The 17766-nt window shown below is 39.1% G+C and overlaps 1 protein-coding gene across 3 annotated transcripts in view; it reads right to left on the reverse strand.

The window, feature by feature from the left end:
* Positions 1–1831: 1831 nt before the first annotated feature.
* LOC110285739 (cytochrome P450 2C70) overlaps positions 1832–17766 on the reverse strand; it is a 58813-nt gene continuing 42878 nt past the window's right edge. For all 3 annotated transcript variants that reach the window (XM_021152121.2, XM_029472472.1, XM_021152120.2), the window contains 6 exons: positions 15380–15540; positions 13271–13444; positions 12296–12437; positions 8627–8814; positions 5200–5341; positions 1832–2322 (listed from right to left, as the gene is read on the reverse strand). In XM_021152121.2, the coding sequence (XP_021007780.1) occupies positions 2141–2322; positions 5200–5341; positions 8627–8814; positions 12296–12437; positions 13271–13444; positions 15380–15540 (989 nt within the window). In that variant the 3' untranslated portion in view covers positions 1832–2140. The remainder of the gene's footprint in view (positions 2323–5199; positions 5342–8626; positions 8815–12295; positions 12438–13270; positions 13445–15379; positions 15541–17766) is intronic.

Consider the following 17766-nt stretch of genomic DNA (forward strand, 5'->3'; position numbering starts at 1 on the left):
TACCTGGTGAGGTGATGTGGCCTGCTGTGAGTGGATGGGAACTGATAGTATATAAGAGTGAGAGGCCCAGGGCTCGGGGTCTTTCACCTACACAGTCAATGCGCAGCCCAATAAACATGTGCAGAAGGATCCTATTGTGGTGTCTCTCTTGCTGGCGAGTCAGGCGTCTCACAATATATACTCTTCGATTAGCATCTAGCCCAATTGTCATCAGAGAGGCTTCAAACAGATGCAGACAGATACAGAGACTCACAGCCAAACATTAGGTGGGTCTTGGGGAATACCTCTGAAGAGGGGGAAGAAGTACTGTAGAAACCGGAGAAGTCAAGGACAACACAAGAAAACCCACAGAATCATCCAATCTGAGCCCATGAGGGCTTAAGAGACAGAACCACCAACCAGGGAGCCTGCAAGGGACTGACATAGGCCCTTCACACATATGTTACTGTTGTGTTGCTTGGTCTTCTTGTGGGACTCCTAAGAGTGAGAGCAGGAGATGTCTCTTACTCTGGCCTGCCTTCAGGGCCCTTACCTCCTACTTGATTGCCTCATCTAGCCTTAATTAAAGAGGAGGTGCCTAGTCTTATTGCAATTAGGTATGCCATGGCTGTTTAGTATCCATCATGGCCAGTACTTTTCTGAAGAAAACAGAGAAGTGGATGGGGAGGTGAGGAAAAAAGAGATGGGGCAGGAAGAGATTTGGGAGAGTAGGATTTTTGCATTGACTAAGTATCTGAGTGGAGCTGGATCTAGGGAGACATGGGTGCAGGTAAGCAAGCCCTGAGAGCATGAGAGTAGAAAAGCTGACCCTGCTTCCTGTTAATGACTGCATTGAATGGCTTAACCAGAGCAGTTCTGGAGAGCTCACCCTGATATGGATAAGGGAGAGCTTGCAGGCTGACAAGCTCAGCTGCCACCCAGGTCCAGGTCCAGGGCTTAAGCTGGCCCACCCAAGGACCATCATCTGTGAACTGTTGGAACACGTGAAAGGGCTGGTTCCACTGATCCAAAACTGCAGGATCTCCATGGCACAGGACAACAACAGGATAATCAGACAGAATCCAGTATTGTTGGTGTCACAGAAGTCAGAGACCTCGAACCAAACCAACGACACATTACAATGAACATTTGAAATTGATGACATGTATTCTCTGCTTAGTTTTGCTTGTTGTTGGGTTTGTGGTTGTTCCTGTTGCTGTTGTTGTTTGTGTGTTCTTTATTTGGTGTGGGGAGGTTATAAGGGCAGAGGATTAATATAAGAGAACTGGGAGAGAGTAGAATTGGGGTGCATGATGTGAAATTCACAGAGAATCAATTACAGGTTTTTTTAAGGAAGTTATGGAGTAGCCAAGAAGTACAATATTATAATTCGTGGTTGTGTAGGTTTTTTTTAATCTATGATATGTTACAATATGATTAGTACTTCCAAATCATAGTTAATTTTAAACCCACATGTGCACATTTTTCAGTTCATGTATATGAGATTATATGAAATCATGTGTGGAGTGTGGAGAGTTATCACTAGAGGAAGATAAGGGTAGGGGATCCTTGAAAACTGGAAAATTCAAGTTTTGTCTCATGTTACTCCCCTTGGGAGGCATAATTTTTTCTCTGTCTCCCTGTGTGCACATAGCATCTGCCTATGTGTTTACATACATAACCATGCATATGAAGAAATCTATAAGATAAATGTAACAAGTTATGGAGAAAAGGAAAAATGTATACATGGCACTCTGTCAAGAGATTATTCTCCTAGATAGTGACACAGGAATGAGTCACCGGTGATTCAGTTCCATGGCTAATTACTTTTCTTAAAAAATCACAGAGCAAGTTCTGATTGATAACTTTTACTAAAACAAGACATGAGATTGATAATACACTTTCCATTAGAAATACCCTCAAATGAAAATGTGGCTAATGATCTGACACACGCTGCAACAAAACTTTATTAGTGCTGAAACAGTGAAGTTTTTTTCACATGTGAAAATTGGAACTGGTTTATAAAGACTTGAGAAAATATAGAGGTAGCATCCCTGCCATTCAAAAAGGACTACCAGATGCAGGTACATAGGACAGGAGAACCTGTTTGCTCACAAGTAGAAGCAGGGTCTCAGTCATCCATGTGAAATACTACACAGTTTCAGAGTGGAATGAAACAGAGCTCAAAGGGTGGAGGCACATGCAATAAACCAGTTTGAACTGGTTTGGTGTCAATGTCCTCTGGTTTGACCAGAGGTTTTAAAGTAAAATGCTGTAAGATGTTGGTCAGGATTAGAAACATCTCCATGCGGGCCAGACCTTCTCCAATACAAGCTCTTCTTCCTAAAAGGGACATGCAACTGATGAGTCATTGATTCTGCATAATTCTGATTCTGCATTAACATATATAGAAACTATGTTTATGTGTAAGTAATTAATCTAGACCTAACAACCGATTGTATTTTTGCACTGTCCTGATTTCTTTCCTTTCCTTCCTTTCTTCAGGACGAATGCCTTTTCCTTTCTTCTTTTAACCATTTTTGGTTTTGTATTTTATACTTTTTATTTCCATAAACTAGTAATACACACACACACACACACACACACACATAATTTTAACCCTTCCTCTCCCCACTCCAAGTTTTTCTGTGCCCCACTGACTCACTCTTAAATTCATGACTATTTTAATTATTCTTTTTTTGTGTGAGACGGGGTATCTTAACATAACAGTCTTGGCTGTCCTGGAACTCTCTTTGGAGACCTTGAACTCAAAGAGATCCACTTGCCTCTGCCACTGCCCCTGCCCCCACCCCTGCCCCTGCCTCCTTGAGAGCTAAGATTAAAGGCATACATGCATGGCTGATTATTCTTGTTACATATACACAAATGTATACAAAAAGAAATTTCACTAAGTGCATTTAGTGTTGCTCATGTGTATTTTTATATCTTGTTGTTAATTATTTCCTTATAAACGTGAAAATACACATATATAATAAATTTTGGTTTCACTTAATATCCCACACATACCTCCTAAATTCCTCCACACTATCATCAAACTAAGTTTTGATCTCACTTTTATGTCTACGTGGCTCTTTGTCTTGTTTTTATTCTGTGACCAACTGAGTTTATCCAGGAACACTGCCATGGGCATGGGTGTGAGGCATGGGCATGAGCATACCAGCACACACACATATACATACACACACATATACACTCACAGAGAGAGAGAGAGAGAGAGAGATGCATATACACTCTCTCTCACACAAACACACCTATAGCAATTTATATGATACAAAAGTGCCTTTTTCTCTTATCCTCCAGGTCTCAGTAGCTTACTTCTACTGATCTGCTTTCTAAGAGATAACTCAAGTCATAAATCTGTTAAAAGAAAAATAATCTAAAATTGGACATGGGTAGGTGTAAAAACAGATGCTACAAAGTAATTCCAAGTGATTATTGGAATCTAACTTCATCTTGCTCTTTCAACTTCCCGGGACCTGAGGCATCTCTATTTTCCCAACCCAAAGCAGATAGGCAGAACCAAGCTTTTTATGATGTATTCTAGTCGAGTTGATGGACAGCCACTGTTCTGTATCCCTTCAGATTCAGCTCAGATGTCATGTGGTCTATGTAAACTTCTTAAACATGCTTAGATACAAAATTAACACGGTGTTTGTTTGCCATAGTGATGCTTCTCCTACAAAGCAGTGTCTGTGAAGTTTAAGTTATTGGTGATTACACTTAAGTTTAAGTTATTAAAAGAATTCAATACGAATTCTGAGGACAAAGCCTTAGTTCTTTTAATGATTCTTACAGAGTTAGGACAAAGCAGGCCTTCAGCACATGAGAAACCAACAGGACCCTCACATGATAGACAGTCCAAATTACAGCAAGGAAGAGGGGGGTTAGACAGCAGGGTGGCTTTCCACCCTTGGAGAGCTTCCCTGAGCATTTCACAGTGTGGACTTATGAAAACAAGCATTGCCAAACACATTTCTTACTTAAAACAAATCTACTATTTCTGTCCATTTTAGTTGACACTTCAGGAAAGGACCTTCGGTCCCCCACTCTTCCACACCTTGCTGGCATTGGTTACCCTCCCTTTCTGCATTTGATTGTTATGCATCCTATATCCAAGAAGTAGATTTCATGGACTCCATTAGCCTAAGAGTTAGCTCCTTCAGGGGTCTGAATAAACTCAGGGGATTAGACAGTGAGAGTTTGTTTTTTCCTTTGGTTTATCACTGCCAGGCCCTGGCTCTAGATGCTTCCTATACTACTCTACAATACATGAGTTTACAGTGGAGGAAACTGTGCCTAAGCAGTAGACGGTCCAGCCCCACCAGGTTATCAGTCCACTACAGCCTTTTGCTTGTGTGAGTCTTGAGGACTTTTCCATACTCTGTCACTTCCTCTGTTCCCATGGGAACAGTCACTTCCTTAAATTCCTTAATCACACATTAGAGTGGAAAAATGTTTCTTTTCTGAGACCATTTCAAATTGGTAATTAAATGGTACTTTCTGCAAGCAATTTATCTTAAAATCTGATCATTCAGCCTGGTATCCTTTAAAAACACCAGAGTTGCAAGTACTCTCTCTTTCTCTCTCTGGGCTTCCCCAAGGGACTGGAGCATGGCACATTTTCACAGAATAATCTTTTCCTATTCACTGATCACCTGTTTCTTTCACACACTGTACTGTTGGATCTGAGCACCAAGTTGTTACATGTAAGTTGTTCCTTGGGTTTACAGTGACTTGCTCCTCTGAGTGGAAAGGAAGTCCTAACTAGAATAGCAGAGGATGGCCTAGTTGGCCATCAATGGGAGGGGAGGCCCTTGGTCTTGCAAAGACCATATGCCATTACAGGGGAATGCCAGGGCCAGGAAGCAGGAGTGTGTTCGTTGGGAAGCAGAGCAGGGGGAAGGTATAGGGGAGTTTCAGGATAGCATTTGAAATGTAAATGAAGAAAATATCTAATAAAAAAATGGAAAAAAAAGAATAGGATTTCTTCCAGTAGGAGCTCTTGAGAAGTTCAGCCCTGAGTCAGGAAGCAGAATCAGTGGGTGGAGCTTCTAATCCAATAAAAAGCAACTATCACCTTGGCAGTTGCTGCCTCTGGTCTCATGGAAATGGCTATAAATGCCACCCATAGGATTCTTCATGTACAGCCCTGATCACCTCACCTGGGCCCTAACACATATGAATACAAAGCTTGCTTGCCTGCTGAGAAAGCCACAAAGTAGTCACTCTTTTTGAAGTTCCCTTTCTCATCAAGAAAGTGGCCAGGGTCAAACTTCTCTGGGTTGGGAAATTCTTTGTCATCATTCAGGACAGAAGTCAGACATGCCATTACACTTGTGCCCTAAAAGAGAGAGGAAAAGTCATTTATGAAGGAGGACATGGAATCTGAAAACAATTCGGACATCTCTCCTTTAATCTCTTTGCTCTGGGATGAGCAGATTGAGACACAAAACTGAAGTCATTTGTTCCATGTCAAATGAGCACATCAATACCAGCCCTACCAGGTCTAAACCCTGTAATGCTCATTCAAGGTCTTTCTGTCCGTTGACTTCACAGCCATGCTCACTAGTCTGTGGTCTGACGTCAGCAGGTTGCAGAATCAAAGTGTCCTTTTGGAGTGCATGAATTTTGATCTACATTCAGCTTGTCCTCTCACAGGGTAATGCCACTGAAATTCACCTCAACTTGATGGAAGAGGCAGAAAAAGATAGTCAGAGCCACCAGGGTGGAGGACACCAAGGAAACAAGGCCTTATAAATACAAGAGGACTTACATGCCATATGAATTCACAGAGACTATGGCAGCATGCACAAGACCTTCAGTCTAAACCAGATGTGTTCATAGTGCCAAGAGGAAAAGTGAATGCAAACCCCAACCCTAACCCAGAAGCTATCTCAAATTAATAACCACTCATGTGGTTAAAAGAAAAATAGTGTTTTCCAACAGGATCTCACTAGGAAAATAAATGGCACTTAGGGCAAGCCTTATGCCAAGCAGAAGACGGCTAACAGAAAAAAGAACTCAATGGAAACTGGGAGGGTTTCTTTTTTATTTTTTGGTGTGGTTTGGTGTGATGTGGTGTAGTGTGGTGTGGTATGGTGTGGTGTGGTATGGTGTGGTGTGGTGTGGTATGGTATGGTGTGTTTTTTGTTTTTTTGTTGTTGTTCTTGTGGTGGTGGCTGGTTGGTTGGTTGATTGGTTGTTTTGTTTTTCGTCTCAATGCTTTCTCTGGGCATTTTTTTACTATTAGGTCTTTGATTTATATATTATGGTTTCTGGTTTTGTGTTTTTATGGGATTTCTATGTGCAATTTGTGCATCTCTCCATCTGTGTGTCTTTTGTGTGCTTTTTCGCTGGCACATTTTCTCCTGTTTGTTTTGGTCTATTCTTCTTTCTTTGTTTTTGTTTGTACTGAGTTCTTTTTTGTTTTGTTTTGTTTTTATTTTTAGTTGCCTGTTTATTATCTAATGAGAGAGAAAAAGAAAGGGTATAAAATTGTGTAGTTAGGGAGGTGGAGATATCTGAGAGGAGTTGGAAGAAGGGAAACTGAATGGAATATATTCTTTAAAAATCTATTTCGATGTAAGAGAAGAAAATTAAATTCATCTCCTTGACTTTGGAATGAAATGTGAGTCATTTTAAAAGCCACCTTAGCATTTTCTTCAACAACCTTCAGTTCCATCAGGGGAGCAGCTGGAAAGAAGTTCCCATAGTCAGCATGAAAAAGGAGAAATGTGAGCCATGAGGAATGAAAAGTTATTGGTCAATGTGAAAGGGAAATATGCTTGTCTAGATTTAGAGCAATCATACAAAACTTCTAAGTACAGCTACTTTGAATATATTTGAGCATTTGAAGGAGTCATTGCAAAAGAATGTACAGGAGACAAAGCATTTCTAAGTCATGGGAGTTGTCATTAATATAGCCAAATACTACAAAGTATCAAGTTATTCATAAATGGAAATAATAAAGACATAAATTCTAGAAACTAAAAAATCAGATTGAAGTTTTACTACATGAAATTGAAAGCATTAGAAGACTAAACATAAAGACATGGATGCAGAGACCTGTAAATAAGAGACAGCTGAGATACTCTAGCTGCTGGTCTCAAGATCAAATACACACGCATGTGCTTAGAGTAAACCTTGGGCAAAACTACAAATATTCTGCAACATGGAAGGTTCTTGGGGGAAAAAAGTACAAAGTTGGGTTTTACATTGATTTGGTATTACCCAGAGAGCAGGTTCTAGGAGGAAAGGATTAAATGACTATATCTTGGCTATAAAGCTTTAGTCTCCCTGCTTAAAGAACCGGTGACTTATGTAGTCTCAGTTGCATGATCTATTGTATATGTCATAATGGTTTTTAAAAATAATGGGTTTTCCACCCAAATTGAAAACCTTGCTTTGTAGATGCAGTTTATTCTGTTAGGAGCATACACAGCCACAGGGGTGTTTTAGGCTCTGCCAGTGTGTTCATACTTAATTGGATTTTATTCTAAAAAGAAAAGTCTTGATGATTTAATATACAATCTGGAATAAAATGCTCAGAACCTTTAAAAGAAGAAAGAACCAGTGACAACCTTCCGATGTAAGGTTCACAGAAGCCAAAAGGGAGAGGGGTACATCCCAGAAGCAGCATGACCAGAGTAGGAGAGCCCTAAAATTTCTGAGTGAGATCACCAAATCTCTAAAGGCATAATGAACTAGGCATGTTTGGATCAAACAATAAAATGTCTAATGAACTATTCAAAACATTCCATCATACCCCCAGCCAATACAATTTCAGACAGAAAGATGTTATGTCTTTATCACCAACAAACTTGGAACCCAACTAATGTTAATCAATATTCAATAATGTTAATAGAGAGGCCAGGGAGACAGATCAATGGAGAAAGTGCTTGCCAAGCAAGTTTGAGGACTAGGCGTGTGTTTGTGGGGCTTCCTAAAACTAGCTGTGGAAAGTTTTAAATTTGTGAGTTTCCTGGAACAAAGTGATTTTATTTATTAATAAAATACTAAGTGTTGGTTAAAACTAAGTAGGAAATGGCAACACAAGCCTGCAAATTCCACTGCTCAGGAAGCTGGAGCTGGAATATTATTTTGGAAGTCCAAAATTAAATCAAGTCTCAAACTAAATTATGTAAACTGGTATGTACATAAAAGCAATACCAGTGTATCAGGTATAATACCAACCTACTGAGCTTCATAAGTGAGTTCCCCCAAAGCAAGGAAGAGGAAAGACATAGTTAGATCGTACTTTTCTCAAGTAAGTCAAACAGAAAATATGGAGGGAGGTGGGAATACAGAATCATGGTTAATTGATAAGAATAGCAAAGCCCACTGGATAGCAAGGTTGTAGACAGCAGATTGGATTAACAAACAGGAGTAGTATGGACATATCAGGGAACTGAAAAGTTTGTTAGGACACAATCAAATTAGAAAGCCGTATCAACAAAAGTCAGGCAAAGGAGCATAGAGTGGAAGGGTCATGATGCTGATGGGAGGACTGTGATGCCTGGGGTATGACTCTGGAACCCTTGTAGACGGTCAGGCTCTCTGTAATCACATTACTTAACTATTGACAGGCCAACTGACTGATGAGGAGCAAAGATGATATGCATCTCACCTTGGGAATGTGGTATCCTCTGAACTCCACATCCTGCGTTGTCTTACGAGGCGAAGGAATGGGAACAAAATCAATGTATCTCTGAATCTCATGCAGCACAGCATCAGTGTACGGCATGTGGTTCCTGTCCTGCATGGTGGGTCTCCGATGTCTACCAATCACATGAGCAATTTCTTCCTGAATTTTAGCTTAAAGGGTAGAAATCATGGTTTTTATAAAATGAAAAGGAATTATCTCTTATATTATTCTTGATCATTTTCAACTGTGGTAGGAAGTATAGAGTTAAATTCCTCTCTTTTGCAAGAGGAGAAAAACCTAATATGTAGATGACAAGATTCTGTATATGAGACACTAGTGGATCCACCATAGGATGCCTAGAGACTATAAACACTTTCAGCAAAGTAGTAGAATAGAAAGTTAACATATGAAATCAATGCCTTTTCCACATGCCAATAACAAGCATAATGAAAAACAAATAGCAAAATAAACACATTGAGAATAATGTCACACACACACACAAAAAACGATATGCAGTGAGGGAAAAAAGACAGCCTGTTCATTAAATAGTGTTGAAAAGACTGCCTATCCATTTGAAGAAGAATGAAATTATATTCATGTCTTTCACTATATGCAGAAAAATCAGTCCAAAGTAGATGAAAGCCTTTAATCGAAGCCTGAAATTCTGATGCTTCTAGGGAAAATATCAAAGATTCCCTTCAAGAAGTAGGTGTAGGCACAAAGTTTCTGAACCAAAGTATTATTACAGGGCACTGGCCTCAAAAATCAACAGGCAGAACCAAATAAAATCAAAAGATTCTGTATAGCAAAACAAAAACAAAAATAAAAAACAAAAACCTAACAGCAGGATTAACAGAGAATTCCCAGAATGGGATAATCTTTGCCAACTATCTTTCAGACAGGGGACTAAGATTCAGAAATGACAAAGAACTGTAAAAGCTAAACACACACACAAAAATCTGCCAATCTGCAAGTCAACAGATGAAATGAATATAACTTTCTCATAAGAAGAAGTAAAGCTGGATAAATAGTATTTGTTTAGATGTTCAACATCCCTAGTCACTAGGAAAATGCAAATTAACACTATTTAATGAGTGTTAATAAGAAGCCATCTCACCCCACTCAGATTATCTGTCCTTAAGGAATCTGACAACACACGCTGCTGTGGAGAGAGGGGACCCTTATACACTGCTGATGAGAGTGTAAATTAGTACAGCCATTATGAAAATTATTATGGAGGTTCAAAGAAATGAAGCCAGCCTAGATGTCCATCAACAGATGAATGAGTGATGAAAATGTAGTACACATAAAGAATGGAAGGATTTTCAGCAGTGAAGAAAAGTTACAACATAAAATTGATCACTAAAAGCAATAAATAAGAAAACCATGATAGTGAGATGAACCAAACTCAGAAAGGAAAAACTTCGTGTTCTTCCTCCTAGGTGGATCATAACCTGCTATGTATATGTAGATGAATGTGAACAATTATAAGTGTGGAGACCAAGGAAGGGTAAAATTTAATAATAAGGAGAAATAGAATATAGGTAAAAAGAATACATGGGCATAAAGGAGGAAAGAAGGCTTGGGTAAGGCTACAGGAGTGGGAAGTGTAGGGACAAAGGACTTAATAAATAGGACACAAGTCATTCATGAAATAAGGGCACCAATTGATAAGGTCATCATGAAATTAAAAGGTCTCTTTAAAGCAAAGAACACTGTAAATAACGTGAAGAGGTAGCCACCTCTATTCAACCGGACAGGAGAAAGTTATTTTCAGCTGCAAACCTGATGCAGGACTGATATCTAAAATTTACAATGAACACAAAACTCTAAATACAAAGCAAATAATCCAATCTAAACGTGGGCTATAGTTCTGAACAAAGGTCTTTAAAATGAAGCATAAGTAGCTGGTAACGATTTTTTTTAAGTATTCAACATCATTAACCAGCAAGAGAACACAAATTAAAACTACTTTGAGAATACATTTCATTCCAATGAGAATGACTACAATTGAGAAATCTAATATCAGATGCAGCTGAGGGTACGATCAAACACTAACCATTATTTGTTGGTGGTGAGAGTGCAAACTGCCCCAGTCATTGTGGAAATCAATGTAGATATTTCTCAAAAGACCAAGAAATAGGATTACTAATGATAAAAACATAACCACTCTTTAGTATTTTCCCAAAACACTCTGTATCATATTACAGAGATACTTGTTCATACATGTTCATTACTGCTCTATTTGCAATAGCTAGTCAGTGTAGAGATCTCTTGAAAAAATACTAGAAATAGAATTATTAATGACCCAGATATAAAAACCCAAATACAAAGAAAATGTTTACCATGTTAGAGGTTAGTTCTTTACTTTGAGGCAAATGAAAACACATGCACACCCATTCAAGAGTGATAAGAACCTGCCATTCTATGTAAATGAATCTCCATGAACAGCAGGTGTTATGACTTAGGGAACACAGGAGTTTTCTTTAAAAACACTCCAGGGTATTTTACCTAAAGATTCTATTTCTTGTTGCAGAAATATTTCCTCACACAAGTTCATGGCTGCTCTATTCACAATGGCTAGGAAATGCAATCCATCAATGTGTTCACTTATTGATGAGTGGATAATTAAGATGCTATACATATACACAGTGGTACGTTATTCAGCTGTGGACAAAAATAAAATTATAAAATTTCAAGTAAAAAGACAGAGTAAGAATACATATTGAATGAGACAATCCAGGCCCCAAGAAAGACAAATGATGTATATTCTCTCATAACTTAAATTTGATTAGGTTCCAATCACTCTTAGTAGGAGAGCATTCATGTCTGGTGCTTCAAGGCTGGGCAAAGGTTTAAGAATGTTACAGGCCCTCAATGGGAAGCTATTGCTGTTGATTTGCAAAATGTGTCTTCTAAAGTTTTATGTTGATATCCATAGATTGATGCTACTCCATATTTCAGTCAGAGAAAGTTCTTGCTGCAGCTGGTAGAGCTTATTGCAGAGACTAGATCATGAGGATAAAATAAGTGGCTTTAAATGCTTTTAAATGCTCAGCCATAAATGACACATCTATATCATCCCCTCCAAAACTATTGGTTTATTGAGGGAGGGAAAAAGCAGACATGAAAGTACCAAAGGGAACAGTTGGGAAGGGGAAGGAAATTACTGAGAGGGAGAAGGAGGAAGAGAAAGGAATGGGGGAATAATCAAAATAGTTATACATATAAGGATATGTTGTAATGAAGCAGCTCAATGCCTATAATTAATACACGACAACAAACGTTTAAATAATAAATAATTCTGAAAAAACAAGTATTTATTTAACATGTAGAAAAAAATGTGTGAGAAGGATGCTAGTTCTGTTCAGACCCTAAGAAAACTATTCTGTGTTGGTCCCAACACAAATCAATGATTCCATATCATACCAGGGAGAATAATGGCCACTGCTTTTCTATTCCCTGCTGTATCTTAGTTATTATACTTGTTCTTTTCTGTGATCTAGTTTGAACTGAATCCATCCAATGCTAGGTAAGCACATTATTCATGCAGTTGTTGCTAGTACAATGTCTACTCAAGGAAAGAGTAGAACGGTTTCTAGTGCTGTCTGACCATTTCTACTGGACATTCCTCTGCCCATCTGATCATACCTGTGACTTCTGGGTACTTCAGCAGGAGCAAAAGCCCATATTTCACTGTGGAACTCGTTGTCTCTGTTCCTGCTCCAAAAAGATCACCTATGCTGACAACCAGGTTATCCATGGTAAATTCAGATTTTTGATTGTGTTTTTCCTAATAGTTATAAATGGGAGGGATTAGTTTTGTTTGTTTGTATGTTTGGTTGGTTTAAAGGCTTACAGATAATAAAAAATAATACAATATGATATAAGCATTCCGTAGAAAAGCTCGACATTAGAGTGTTCTAGCTTAGGATTCCTTCACACAGTTATAACAAAATCAAAGGGACAAAACTCCAAGGTTTTTCTTGTTACTCACTTCTCATCCACTAAGGATATTAATTCCTATGTCATTTTTTTCAAGTGTAATGTATATCAAGGCACTTAGAAACACCATCAGTTCTAGCACCTATTGACTGTTCACTATGCTTAAAGTCTTCAGGACTACACACATGCAAACTCTATCACAGTTTTTATCTCTTCATTCCACACATCCGTCACCATAATTCAAATTAATGTCACTTTTTCAAAGTTAGCTCACTTAATAACCACAATTACCACCCTCTAGCTTATCCTCCTTTTGATCTAAATTGGAGTTTCCTCAAAGCCTAGCTCAACTGCAAAGAGTTCCCAGGGTCTCTTTAAAGAAAACTTCTATGTTCCCTAAGTCATAACACCTGCTGTTCATGGAGATTCATTTACACAGAATGGCAGGTTCTCATCACTCTTGAATGGGTGTGTTTTCATTTTCCTCAAAGTAAAGAACTAACCTAGAACATGATAAACATAAATTTTCTAATTCTAAATAAACTGAGAATCTTAGCGATCCCTGAATATTTTATATAATTCTATATAAACATTGGTTGGAACATCCCACTTTCACCAGGACAACATGAGCTAAGTCAGAACACCCACAAATGTGAAGTAGCAAATCAAGATCACTTGTACCTTTTCCATTTTAATCAAGAAGTAGTCAATAAAGTCCTGAGGGTTACTGAGGTCCAGAGATTTTTGATGCCTATTTATTTCCTCCAAGATGAACTTTTTCTGTTGAGTCACATCTTTTAAGAGTCTGTTATGGATTCCAGGGAGATAGTATAAAATAGGGTAGGCACTGCACAGCTAGAAGAGAAACAAATGCATTCATACAATCAGCAAACCTTTCAGGCCATAGCCAGCTGTCCAACACTTCATAACGGTGAGTTCCACATGCCTCCCTGTGCTCCTATATGCCTGGCATTTGGAGAAACAGGCACAGCATGGATCAAATGGTCAGATCTACCATGTGCACAGCCTATGCAGCAACTCCAAGTCATATTTGCATTCCTGACAACAGATTTTTCCAGAGTAATGTGTGGGCTAATGCTACCTTCCCCTCTGTCCTGTTGAGAACACTGAGATGCAGAATGACAAGTCAAAAATTCTGAGACAGCAAACTAGTGATAGCAGAGGTAGAAGCAGTCTGCATCCCAGTTTACCCTGTGCATATTTCACCAGACACCTGAAAAAATGGCAACACCATAGACATGCTAAAGTCAAAGTAGAAATCTCATGAGGTGCCACCCCTATATGAGTAAAGAGTGCAGAAAAAGAGAGTATAAGTCTGCTTGGGGGACATCTCCTAATTGGTTACCTAATATAAAGTTATCAGCCCTTAAATATATACATAAAGGCAGCACTTAACAAACTAGGCAGTCTTACTAATACATTGATGTGTATCTTTGTATATATGTAACAAAATTTAAAGAAAAAAAACTTTAATTTGAATGAGAGCAAGGGAAGATCAATTACATGGGAGGAACTGGATGGCAAAAGGGGAAAGAAAAATTATGTGATTATAATCTCAAATGTAGGACTGGTGAGATGGCTCAGCAAGAAAGGGCACTGACTGCTCTTCCAAAGGTCCTGAATTCAAATCCCAGCAACCACATGGTGGCTCACAACCACCCATAATGAGATCTGACTCCCTCTGCTGGTGTGTCTGAAGTCAGCTACAGTGAACTTATGTATAATACTAAATAAATGTTTTTTAAAAAACTTGGAAGTCATTTAAAAAAATATAATCTCAAACGTGTGTGTGTGTATGTGTGAGTGTGGGGGGGAGACATTCTATACTCAAGTGCCACCTTATTATGAAATATTACTTTACCCTTTTAATGAAATAAAGCAAGCCAGCGCTGCTTTAGATAATGTACTTCATGTGACCGGGATTCAACCTCTTACTCCAATACTGAAGCGGGTAAACTATTTGCTCTCCATTGCCCTTGTTTTGTGGAACATATTTTCCCTTATAATCTATAGAAACCGGCGTTGTTCATGGATGTAGAGCATAGGTTAGAAACATCTTCTGACCATGCACCATAGTAAGAAATGCATCCTGTAGCCTAAATCTCTATCCCCAAATATTGGGCAAAATCAGGAAAAAAAAAAGTGTCATTGTTGTTGTTGCTGCTGTTGTTTTCCAAAAGAAATGCTTTGATAAAATTGAAGCCCTCTGATACTATAATTTTTTTCTATTCTATTTCATATCATCTTTTTCCCTTAAGTTTTAAATGAAACAGATAGCTCACAGATTGGTTAGGAATTATAAAAAAAAATAAGAATGAACAATAAATAGCCTAGAAATTTTGTGAACAAAAGAAAATCTAAACAATCTTGATATACTTTTGGTTGGCATTTTCTTTGCAGTTTTCTTGTTTTGTTCGTTCTGTCTCTCTGTCTGTCTGTCTAGATGTGTTTATTACAGGGTAGCCCAAGATGGCCTGAACCTTTCTATGCAGCTCAGGCTATATCACCACACCCAGCAATTTAGTGGCCTCTTTAAAAAAAAAAACTAATAAAACTAGTAAACTAATATTGGATCTAGAGAAATGATTCAGAAGTTAAGAACATGTGCTGCTGTTACAGAGGCTCCAAGTTCAGTTCTAAGTCCTCAGATCATGTAGCCCACAACCACCTATAACTCCAGTTCCAAGAGATCCAATACCTTCTCCTGGAGGATAACAGTACAGACTAGGGTACATAATATTTTCACATATAAATAGAACCGAACCGAACCTGGGACCAAGGAGATGCTAAAATTTCTATTTTTCTATGAAAATTCTCCATGAAGTCTTGGAATGTTTGATCATTGTAGTCAAAACGATGCTGGAAAATGACAGTAGAGATCACATTGCAGGGAACACAGGCCAGAAGGAAGCTAGGATCACAGGGGGAGCCTAGAACAAAGGAAATCAGAAGTTAATATACAATCCTTCCTCATACCGGCTTTAAATGTTCAAATTGGAACAGTTAGGAATGTGAGCTACCTAGTGAAGAATCATCTCTGTGACGTCCGCAGACCTGAGAGACACTTTATTCTGGGTTCCCCAGATAAACTATCTGATATACAACATCTACCTTGCAATCTCCAACTGTTCTCTCCTTTTTACCACACTCCTAAAGTCCTCATTCTGAAGAGGACAAGACATGAAGACAGATCATTTTAAAACCATATATAAATGTGTGCAACTTAAATCTAAATGTGGATAGTTCTTCACAGTGACTACACAAACCTTAATAACTTAATTTTTTCAATCAATGTATTTTCTTCTAAAAGCTTTTACGTTCTATTACATTCAAAATAGCCAGTGTGTGGTAAGTGTCTTAAATTTGTGAATGAGATATTCAAACTCTCATCACGGCACAACTTAGGTTTGTGCCCATCTACTTTCACAGTGCCCTGGGCAGTTCTATGACAGTGAGGGTGACTCAGTTTCCTAGGGAAAATTGGTGTGCAGAGAGTGGGACAGTTGGTGGTTTCCCCAGTGTAGGGGAATGCCAGGGTAGGGAGGCAGGAGTGGGTGGAAGGTTGGGGGAACACCCTCATAGAAGCAGGGGGAGGGGTGAAATAGGAGGGCCCCAGAGGACTCTCCATGCCACAGGACCTTGTGATCACTGGAGAGCACATGGGCGACAGAGGCAACAGAGCTTCTTGGTCAGGGTCCCATCGGGCCTTCATCCTCAGCCAGGAGGCAGAAATGAGACCCTGGGCACCTTCTTTGCCAGAGAAGAGTCTGCCTACAGGGAGGGCTCTGACCCAAGGACTCAGGAGGTGGATCAGAATTCCAGACTTCTGGACACCTGCCCTGCAAGAGGAGAGCTTGCCTGCAGGGGGTGCTCTGGCCACTGGGACTCAGGTGAGAGTTGGACTCCAAGGAGTGCTGACAGAGGCTAACAGAATCACAGCATGATCGAGCTCCAGCCAGAGACAGTTTGAACATTAACACCAGAGATTACCAGATGGTGAAAGGCAAACATAAGAATCTTACTAACAAAAACCAAGAACACTGAGCATCATCAGAACCCAGTACGCCCACCACAGCTAGTCCTGGATAAGGAGACATAACAACTGAACCTGAGGAAATCCAAAACATCATCAGATCCTACTACAAAAGACTATACTCAATAAACTAGAAAACCTGGATGAAATGGAAAGCTTCCTAGACAGATACCAGGTACCAAAGTTAAATCAGGAACAGATTAACTATCTTTACAGTCCCATTTCCCATAAAGAAATAGAATCAGTCATTAATAGTCTCCCAACCAAAAAAAAAAGCCCAGGACCAGATGGGTTTAGTGCAGAGTTCTATCAGACCTTCAAAGAAGACCTAATTCCAACTCTCCTCAAACTATTCCACAAAATAGAAACAGAAGGTACTCTACACAATTCATTCTATGAAGCCACAATTACTCTGATACCGAAGCCACACAAAGATCCAACAAAGAAAGAGAACTTCAGAGCAATTTCCCTTATGAATATCCATGCAAAAAATGCTCAGTAAGGGCTGGAGAGATGGCTCAGTGAGTAAGAACCATCTGACTGGTCTTCCGAAGGTCCTGAGTTCAAATTCCAGCAACCACATGGTGGCTCACAACCATCCATAATGAGATCTGATGCCCTCTTCTGGTGTGTCTAAAGACAGCTACAGTGTACTTAGATATAATAATAAATAAATCTTGGGGGGGAGAGCCACGACCACCATTTCCCAAACCCAAAAAAAAAATGTTCAATAAAATCTTCACAAACAGAATCCAAGAACACATCAAAACAATCATCCATCATGACCAAGTAGGCTTCACCCCAGGGATGCAGGGATGGTTTAATATACAGAAATCTATCAACGTAATCTGATATATAAACAAACTCAAAGATAAAAATCACATGATGATCTCATTAGATGCTGAGAAAGCATTTGACAAAATCCAACACCCCTTCATGATAAAAATCATGGAAAGATCAGGAAATCAAGGCCCAGACCTAAACATAACAAAAGCAATATACAGCAAACCACTAGCCAACATCGAACTAAATGGAGAAAAACTCAGAGCAATCCCACTAAAATTAGGGACTAGACAAGACTGCCCACTTTCTCCCTACCTATTCAATATAGTACTTGAAATCC

The sequence above is a fragment of the Mus caroli genome, chromosome 19 (genome assembly GCF_900094665.2).
Source record: "Mus caroli chromosome 19, CAROLI_EIJ_v1.1, whole genome shotgun sequence".
In the NCBI taxonomy this organism is placed as follows: Eukaryota; Metazoa; Chordata; class Mammalia; order Rodentia; family Muridae; genus Mus; species Mus caroli.